Source organism: Halichoeres trimaculatus, unplaced genomic scaffold, assembly GCF_033239565.1.
Source record: "Halichoeres trimaculatus isolate MK-OKI-2021-1 unplaced genomic scaffold, fHalTri1.1 fHalTri1_scaffold_23, whole genome shotgun sequence".
Lineage (NCBI taxonomy): Eukaryota > Metazoa > Chordata > Actinopteri > Labriformes > Labridae > Halichoeres > Halichoeres trimaculatus.
In genome coordinates, this window is record NW_027437201.1 from 23,537,501 (window position 1) to 23,547,612 (window position 10,112).

At 43.9% G+C, this 10,112-nt stretch overlaps 1 protein-coding gene across 9 annotated transcripts in view; it reads left to right on the plus strand.

The window, feature by feature from the left end:
* ebf3a (EBF transcription factor 3a) overlaps nt 1–9,006 on the plus strand; it is a 33,771-nt gene extending 24,765 nt beyond the window's left edge. For 7 of the 9 annotated variants that reach the window (XM_074663511.1, XM_074663516.1, XM_074663514.1 and 4 more), the window contains 6 exons: nt 801–889; nt 3,955–4,020; nt 4,578–4,740; nt 5,652–5,855; nt 5,969–6,136; nt 7,722–9,006. In XM_074663511.1, the coding sequence (XP_074519612.1) occupies nt 801–889; nt 3,955–4,020; nt 4,578–4,740; nt 5,652–5,855; nt 5,969–6,136; nt 7,722–7,753 (722 nt within the window). In that variant the 3' untranslated portion in view covers nt 7,754–9,006. The remainder of the gene's footprint in view (nt 1–800; nt 890–3,954; nt 4,021–4,577; nt 4,741–5,651; nt 5,856–5,968; nt 6,137–7,721) is intronic. The other 2 variants (XM_074663518.1, XM_074663519.1) reach the window with 1 other exon arrangement.
* Nucleotides 9,007–10,112: the final 1,106 nt, after the last annotated feature.

Here is a 10,112-nt window from a genome sequence, read left to right on the forward strand (position 1 = left end):
ATCACAGCCAATTATCCAATCAGAGGAGGAGCTCAGAGGCACTAGTACACACACAGCAGAGTCACATGACCAGCTGTTAAAGACTGGTTCAGGATTAAAGGGTTAAAACTCTGATAAATACCCAGGAAAGACACACTGCAGATCAGTCCAAGTTTGATCTATAAACTAAGAACACACACACACACACACACACACACACACACACACACACACACACACAGGTGATGACAGTAAACACAAGGTCACACACACACTCAAACACACACATGTACAGTGTGCTGTAAGTAACACAGACATCCTCAGAGCTAACACACTCTCATAACTGCTGCTTGCTACGCCCTGTGAGTCTTCAAGGACTGAACACGCTCACACACACACACTCTACAACACACACACACACACGCAGACACACACACACACACACTGTTTGTGATGTATAGGAGAGTCAGTCTAAAGCTTGTTAAACGCAGCTGAACCAAGACAGGATTATGATTCATGCTCTTCAGTCTCAGTCACACACACACACTCACACACTCACACACACACACACACACACACACACACACACACACACACACACTGCTCTGTGCTCTGCTGCATTCACTGAGGCTCAGATTTATCACCTTCAGGCCCGTTTAAACATCTGAGAGTGTCAGAGAAGAAGAATCAGAATCAGATAGAGAAAGTCTGTGTGTGTGTGTGTGTGTGTGTGTGTGTGTGTGTGTGTGTGTGTGTGTGTTTGTGTGTGTGTGTGTCTGTGGTCATATGTTCTGATCTCTGATTGGTTCGTTTCTCCTCAGCCTTGAACGAGCCGACCATCGACTACGGTTTCCAGAGGTTACAAAAGGTCATCCCCCGTCACCCCGGAGACCCAGAGAGACTGCCCAAGGTACCCACACACACACACACACACACACACACACACACACACACACACTCAGCTGGTTAAACAAACACAGACAGAGTCTCTGATTGGTGTTTTTTCCATCAGTCCATGTTCTGCTCGGCTGCTCCGAGTCCAGATTACCATCAGCTGCATCTCCTGATTCTGCTGTTTATCTGCTCACCGTGTGTGTGTGTGTTTTTAACACACACTCCTTTCCCTTAAACACACACACAGATTGTTTCTCAACCAGATGTGAAGACGGTTTGTGTTTGGAGCTCTGTCAGTCGTAGAGTTTTAATTTTCAGGCTTTTGATCTTATTTATGATCTACATTTTCATCATCCAGCCTCTTGTTCAGTCAGTGTGTGTGTGTGTGTGTGTGTGTGTGTGGTCAGTGTGTGTGTGTGTGTGTGTTTTGTTTCTAGCCTTGTCTGGTTGACTGAGGAGATTCAGTATGTCTCTGACTGTCCACAGTTCTTCAGGAGAAACGTCCAATGACACTGCAGGAATACACCTGAAGCCCCGCCCACATTACATTCTAGAACTCTGTGACTGACACTCAAACGAACCAATCAGAGACAGTCTGTGACATCATTCAAAAACAACTGTTATAGAGTTAAAGTTGTTTCTATGTAAATGAACCAAAACAGCATTTATCTTTGTTAGCTCAAACACACACACACACACACACACACACACACACACACACACACACACACACACACACACACACACACAGAGGAAAGAGCATTAAATCAGACACATGTCTGAGAGATGATTGAATAAAAAGTGTGTGTGTGTGTGTGTGTGTGTGTGTGTGTGTGTGTGTGTGTGTGTGTGTGTGTGTGTGTGTGTGTGTGTGTGTGTGTGTGTGTGTGTGTGTGTGTGTAAAGCCTATTGGCAAACAGGGAGGTTGAAACAGTCAAATCAGGTAATCAGCGGGAGCAGCCATGTGGCAAGAAAGGAGATTGGCACACTTTCCCACACACACAGACAAACAGACACACACACTACTACAGACTAACACGCATACTGACACACACTCTTACACTCACACTTGTGATTATCAGTGTTTTCTTATCAGATCTGGAAAGAGTCGCTGTGTGTTTCTGCTGTTAGTGAGGTTAGACTGAGAGTTCAGCACCACGGACAGCTCTGAGCATTTACAGTGTGGAAAATAAGTATTGAACACATCAACGTTTTCCTCATCATATTTATTTCCAAAGCTGCAATTCAAACAAAATTTCTAGCAGACATTGGTATTAACTCAAATAATCCACACATGAAAAGAAATCACAACGTTCAGGTCCATAAATAATGATTATGGTGAATTAAGTACGATAACACAGGAAAAAAGTATTGAACACACCATGGAAAGGCTGAATACTTTGGACAGGAAATGCACCATACCACCTGAAATCTGTCAGTAATTATTACTTGAACTTCCAATTAGTGCAAACCAACATCAGCTGGGCTAGAGCAAATTGATGGTCCTATAAAAAAGGTGTTTTTTTCACCAAGCAGTTAAATAGCACACACCTCATGATGGGTAAAGGCAAAGAGCTCTCTGAAGACATTCACAACCTGATTGTTGCTCAGCATCAGAATGGAACTGGTTACAGACTTATATCAAAGCACCTGAATATTCCAGTCAGCACCGTTGGGGCCATTATTCACAAGTGGAAGAAGCACCACCTTACCATCAACAGGCCACGCACAGGAGCTCCTTGAAGATTTCTGACCAGGGAGTCAGAAAGATAGTCAGAAGAGGACTCAACCAGCCAAGGACCACCCTGAAAGTGCTCCAGAAAGACTTGGAGGCAGCAGGTACAATTGTTACAGAGAAAACAAGAGGCAATGCCCTCCACCGCCATGGCCTCTATGGACGCTCAGCCCGCAAGACTCCATTCCTCAAGAAAAGGCATGTTGAAGCTGGTTTAAAGTTTGCTAAACAGCATCTTGACAAGCCTGTAGAATACTGGGAGAATGTTGTCTGGTCAGATGAGACCAAAACTGAACTTTTGGGCTGTCATACTACAGACCATGTTTGGAGGAGAAATGGCTCTGCACATCAGCCAAAAAACACTACACCAACAGTGAAGTTTGGAGGTGAAGCATCATGGCATGGGGTTGTTTCTCATCTCATGGTGTTGGCAAACTTCATATAACTGACGGAGCAATGAATGGAGCCATGTATGGGGAAATTCTTGATCTGAATCTGCTGCCATCCACCAGGATGATGAAGATGAGACGTGGCTGGACCTTCCAGCAGGACAACCATCATTAGATGAGTCTCAGTTAGCGTGTTCAATCCTTTTTTCCTGTGTTATCGTACTTAATTCACCATAATCATTATTTATGGACCTGAACGTTGTGATTTCTTTTCATGTGTGGATTATTTGAGTTAATACCAATGTCTGGGAGAAACTTTGTTTGACTTGCAGCTTTGAAAATAAATGTGATGAGATAAAAATGTTACAGCTGTGAAGGGGCGGTGCCAAGGGTAACATTTGTGAGGGGCAGGCCTCAGAGTTGGGTGTGTTAGTGGACAGGGTTAAAAGTAGCTGTAGTGAGGGGGCGGGGTTAAAGAGTAGTAGCAGTGAGGGGGCGGGATTAATTAAAAGGCTTCAGCAAAAGTGTTTAATGAAAGCAGCAGATTAACTGAGAGTGTTTAATTAAGATAAAGAGGCAACGAAGCAGAGTGCTGCTGTCTGATTATACACACACACACACACACACACACACACACACACACACACACACACACACACACACACACACACACACACACACACACTGTCAGAACCCAATGATTTCTAATGAAGTGGCTTACTATTAAAGAGGCTCAGAGAGGTGTGTGTGTGTGTGTGTGTCTGTGTGTGTGTGTGTGTGCTCGCTCTGTGAGGTGTAACTGAGCTCTGATTGGAGTAAACACAGTTTAAATCCATCAGGACACACTCTGAGTGTTTAACCTGCCTCACACCTGTTTGGTCACATGACCAGAGAGACCACCATCAGACAGGAAGTCCTCAAACATCTGCTCATCCTTACTCCACTCCTCTCCTGCAGGAGGTGCTGTTAAAGAGAGCAGCTGACCTGGTGGAGGCGCTCTACGGTATGCCGCACAACAACCAGGTGAGGTTACACACACACACACCACACACACACACACACACACCCTGCTGTGACTGATTTCTCTTCATCCTCTTCACTTCCAAACGTCTCTGACCTTTACTTCAAAAAGTCAGAACGGAGTTCCTGTAAACATCGGAGTAAACATATTTCCCATAATGCTCAGCGAACGACCCCCCTACAGGTTTATGACTCAGAACCTGAAACACCAAAACACTTTATATTCAGTCCATCCTGCTCCTGAACGCTCCCCGACACGCTCCTACAGCCACAGTTAATCACCCCGAACACACACACTGTAACACACACACACACACTATAACACACACACACACTCAGCGAGTAGCTCTGCTGAATTGTAGAATAACCTTGAACAGAGGTGGCAAACAATTGTAAATTTAACTGTGTAGTGTGTAGAGTGTGTGTGTGTGTTAAAGATGAAACTGATCCGTCATGTTTGACCTGATAGATTAATATTTAAGGAGCTCAGTTTGACGTTACTGAACTACAAACGTTATTAAACCTCCTGAGTCGCAATTTGTGTGTGTGTGTGTGTGCAGGAGATCATCCTAAAGAGAGCGGCAGACATCGCAGAGGCCCTTTACAGTGTTCCACGAAACCACAACCAGATCCCGTCTCTAGGCAACACAGCGTCCCACGGCATGATGGGAGTGAACTCCTTCAGCGGACAGCTGGCGGTCAACGTATCAGACACAACGCAAGGTACAGATCCACACAGGTCCACATGAAGACCTGGGGGGTATTCCACGAAGCTGGCTTAGCTCAAAGCCTGGCTTATTTGGGTTAGCCTCGCTAATTTTAAAGTGATACTCCAGGATGGAACAAGTTGGGTCCTATCGCAAGGTTTAGGGCAGAAATTACCCCTACAGCAGTGTTTTTGTGCAGCAGAAGCCCAGAGCGCTCACACCAAACACCCCCTCCCTGCTCCTCTGCTGGTTTCCTCTGCACTCAGACGGGGCCGTATTTTACTTGACCAAAAACACAAATAAACGGACTCCCACCGAAAAACTCTGATATGGGTCTGCATTCACGCTTTATTTAGAGAATTTTCAGTGCGTTACTTTCACACAAAAACACCGCTAAATAAGGCTCTAGTTCTCATCGTGTCTCTTCATCCTGGCAGACTACCTGCGTTTGTTTATTTCTAGCACGCCGTGTGCGCGGACTGATACACTAAGCAGCGAGCACTTACCAACGTTTTACCCTTTTATGTGATTTTCACCTTATAGTCATCATACAACACCATGAGGAGTTTTTTCTCTGCTGAGGGAAGCGTCTCCGCTCTTGGTTTTGACATGATTTCATCAGTTCGACGATCAACACGTCGGGGCTTTTTATCTTTATCTACCGCGGACGTGCGCTTAGCTGCAGCTTGGATCAGCCTGGCTTTAAGAAGCGTCTCTGAAAATGAGCTGAGCCTCGTTAGTGGAAGGAGTTGCAGCTAAGATTAAAGTGGATGCTTACTCAAGCCACGCTTACCCAGCCCAGCCTGTTTTAGCCAGCTTCGTGGAATACCCCTCAGGTCTACACATGTCCACCTGTAGATCAGTAGAAACACCCGCCCCCTTGTGGATTACGAGTGCAGATTGTCTCTAATCTGTTGTTTTTTGCAGTTGGTTACAATCGTAACACAAGCAGCGTTTCGCCGCGGGGTTACGCTCCAAGCTCCACCCCCCAGCAGAGTAACTACGGCAACACTGTCAGCAACAGCATGAACGGCTACGGCAACACCGGTATGCCAAACCTTGGGGTGGCAACGTCCCCGGGTTTCCTGAACGGCTCATCTGCCAACTCGCCCTACGGCAGTAAGTATCAAGGTAACGACCGACACCGATACATTAACCGTCGTAAAGGAAAGACCAGCTCAGCAGCTTTGTCCCACTGGTTACACTGGTCAAACTGGTTAAACTGGTTGTCTTTCTGTCTTCAGTTGTCCCCTCCAGTCCCACCATGGCGGTCTCTAACTGTAACTCCTCCCACGGAGTTTTCGCCTTCTCCGCCGCCGTCAAACAGAAGAGCGCCTTCGCTCCGGTGGTCCGACCTTCTGCGTCTCCTCCTCCTCCAAACTGCTCGGCCAACAACTCCAACGGACTGCAAGGTGAAGCTTCTCAACATTTTTAAAATAATTAAACATTTCTACATTTGTTAAACAACGTGAAACAAATTCAACATTTTAAATTAAAATTATGATTTAACAACTAATTAAACATTTCAACATTTATTGACAAATTAAATATTTTTATATTTTACAACAACAAAAAAATTACACATGTAACAAATTTCACATTTTAAACATTTTAATTTTTTTTTTTTTTTTTTAACATTTTTTAAATTTACTACAAATACTAACGTACAAAAACACACACACACACACACGTACACACACTAACACACGGTCAGGCTGGGTAACCTGAGTTCTGTTTGTATTTCATGGAGAGTGACAGGCCAATCCATGTTTTATTCACTACAACCCACAGAAACATCCTCTAAACACACACACACACACACATTAAACACACACACTCACACACACACACTGTCTCTCTGGCAGTCAGTGTGTGTGATGTCAGTGTTTCTGACAGAGAGGTTTGTCGAGTGTTAAATATTCATGCTGCTCTCCGCCTTCACACAGCCAGAAAGGCCACCACTCTGTGTGTGTGTGTGTGTGTGTGTGTGTGTGTGTGTGTGTGTGTGTGTGTGTGTGTGTGTGTGTGTGTGTGTGTGTGTGTGTGTGTGTGTGTGTGTGTGTTGTTCCATTAGCAGCCATAGAGCAGATGAATAAACACAGGGTGATGTTATAAATAGCTGCAGTTTGTTTATAAATACACTCAAACACACATTAGGTTAATACTCTCTCTCTCTCTCACACACACACACACACACACACACACACACACACACACACACACACACACACTGTAATTTGCAGTCATACAGCAGTCCTCTCCCTAAAACAGTTGTTCAGTCTCTACTTTAGCTTGGCCTTCATTCAGTTGATCACTGTTTGTCTTTCCTGTGGTGTTCCTCAGGGTTCTGTTTTGGGTTCTTTTTTTATTTGCTCTGTGTTTGCTCTGCGTTGAGCCACTTTAAGAGCAAATTCAAAGGTGGATCTTTTCCCCGTTATGCAGACGATACACAGCTGTATGTGTCATTAAAGCCTGGTGACACAGACAAGCTGAGTGCCATTTAGAGCTGTGTAAAAAATATAGATACTCGTGATACTTTGACCGCCGATACAAATCAATATTCCAACTCTTAATATTAATATTTCTGTACAAATAAAAATTCATATTTTAGACGTAATGGAAGTAAAATACAACTGCGGTAGATGGGGCTGAAGAGCTACTAACCTGTATGTTGCCAATAAATTGTTTAATGAATATCATCTCAAAGTATATTTAAAATATTTTTTTCCAAACTTGACAATGTAGATTCTTGTTGCACTGAGCAAGTCTATCTGCCACAGATGTCAATGTTTTCCTTTTTCCTTTGACTCTCCCTCTACAAATTTAATATTTGATTTTTCTATCTTTTATTTCTCTAATTTTTTTTACCACATTTTTAATGTCTTTTCTTTCTCCTCGTCCTGTTATGATCTTATTTTCAAAATCTTCCTTGTGATTCTGTTCTTTAAAGGTGCTTTGTGAAATAAATTTACTAACTTTCCGTCTCTGTCTCTGCAGCCATGTCTGGCCTTGTTGTTCCTCCGATGTAAGCTCCTCCTCCTCCTCACTTTTGGTCCCTCCTTCAACTCCACGAGCACCAATCACCTCAGAGGAGGTGGAGCCTGTGACCTCAGAAGGCAGAGCCTCATGCAGCAGCTGACCAATCAGAGCAGAGTATAGATAGAAAAAAGAACTGATGGAGCGAGGGTTCTGATTGGACGGAGGAAAACAGAGTGACAGACTGTAGGGAGGATCTCTGTGGGTGCTTTCATCTCTCTGTAATTATTCTGATGTTATCGTTTGTGTTTGAGGGCGGGGCCTAAGGGTGAACTATCTGTGATGTCATACCTCTGATGTGACATCACTCACTCCACTTGTGATGTCATTCTGTTTGGGAGAAAAAGGAAAACCTCATGTCCCTAGACCAAACACATCGTGGGCCAAATTCCAACCAATCAGGAGGCAGAAACTGAGCTCTGTCTCACACTTCCTGTTTACTCTATAAACTTTCCACTGGTTTGACAGCATCCTGACCAATCAGAAACGAGCATCCTGACTGAACTTTACCTGGTTAATAAGCTGGGTTGAAAGAATAAACATTAATAAAGGACAGGATCAGAAATGAGTTTCCTCCAATAGAAAGCTCCATGTCTTTGTTTAAGCCCCGCCCCCCTGCCTGTCTGTGTTTATATTAATTTCTTCCCCGTTTCTATGCTTGCACTGTAAAACAAATCCTGTTTTCTGTTCGACTCCTGTGATTTTTTGTCTTCTCGTTAAGGGATGTTTTTACTTTTCACACTCCTGACACTCAAGCCCCGCCCCCAGCACTTAAACTCCTCCCCTGCACCTCACAGCCCCGCCCCTTCCTGTTTTTGTGTGGGTTTTGTGATTTTCGCTGAAGTTGTAGCTGGCTGAGTATTTCTACGTCACTGTGGTTGATCACGCCCCCGCCCGCCCGCCGCCTGCCTGTCACTGAGCTCACCAGGGAAGCCTCCTTCCTGTTTTTGTACCATACAGATTATAAATATGTATTTATACGACCTCAGAGTGTTTTGTATAATGGATGTCCTCATGTCGTCTTCATGGCTGTAGCTGTGTGTCTGTGCTGGTGTCACTCTGAAAACTATCCATCGTTTTGTATCAGAAAATAAAAATGAATGTTAATGTCTCACATTTATAGAGCTGTCAATCAAAGCTGACCGTCCAATCAGCTCCACCTGTTCTCTTCTTTATAACGTGACCCTCGTTTTAATGTTTGGCTGTACTGAAATGATTTCTCACCGTGAATAAAATCAGCAGCTTAAAGGAGCACGTTTCTGTCTTTACTGTCAGACTGCACACACACACACACACACACACACACACACACACACACACACACACACACAAACACACTCACTGTTAGAGTCTGAGTCTTGTAGTTTATACTCAGTTTTATTTTGTAGTCACGTCTCTTTTTTGATTTCAGGTTACCTCACTTCCTGTCCTGGTCTGTTCCCACCCTTGTGATTGTGGCCCCGCCCTCATTTTTTCCACCTGTGCATCATTACCTCAGGTAGAGAAGTCAGTGTGTTCTGATGTCCTATAGCAGATGAGCTTAAGGTTTGATTCCCATTGATTCCAATTATTAAACATTCTTTAAGGAACCACGTCAGACTTGTTATTATTAGACACTAAATAAGTTTTCAATAGTGTTGGGGTCAGCAATTTAAGTGTCTGTAATGATAAAGTCAGCGCTGCTAGGGTCAGTATTTATGGGGTCAGTAGTGTTGTGTCAGATCTTTTGGGGTCAGTAGTTTTGAGGTCATTGGTGAAAGTGCCAGTACTGTCGGGATTAATATTGACGGGGTCTGTGGTGGGTCAGTAGATTTTGGATCAGTTATTTTGGTGTCAGTAATGATAAGGTCAGTGCTATTAGGGTCAGTATTAATGGAGTCAGTAGTGTTGGGTCAGTAGTGTTGGGATTAGTTATTTGGTGTCAGTAATAATAAGGTCAGTGCTGTTAGGGTCAGTAGTTTTGAGGTCAGATCTTTTGGGGTCAGTTGTGTGAGGGTCAGTGGTGATGGTGTCAGGATTGTCGGGATTAATAGTGATGGTGTCTGTGATGCATCAGTGGATTTCAGATAAGTTATTTTGGTGACGAGGTCTGTGATAGGTGAGTGGATTTTGAATCAGTTATTTTGGTGTCAGAAATGATAAAGTCACTGCTGTTAGGGTTAGTATTTATGGGGTCAGCAGGGTTTGGCAGTGCTGTAAGTGTCAGAATTTATGGGGTCAGTAGTGATAAGGTCAGTAGTGTTGGGATTAGTTATTTTGGTGTCAGTCATGATAAGGTCAGTGCTGTTAAGGTCAGCAGAGTTGGGGTCAATAGTTTTGGGTCAGTTGTGGTGGGATTAGCTTTTTGGTGTC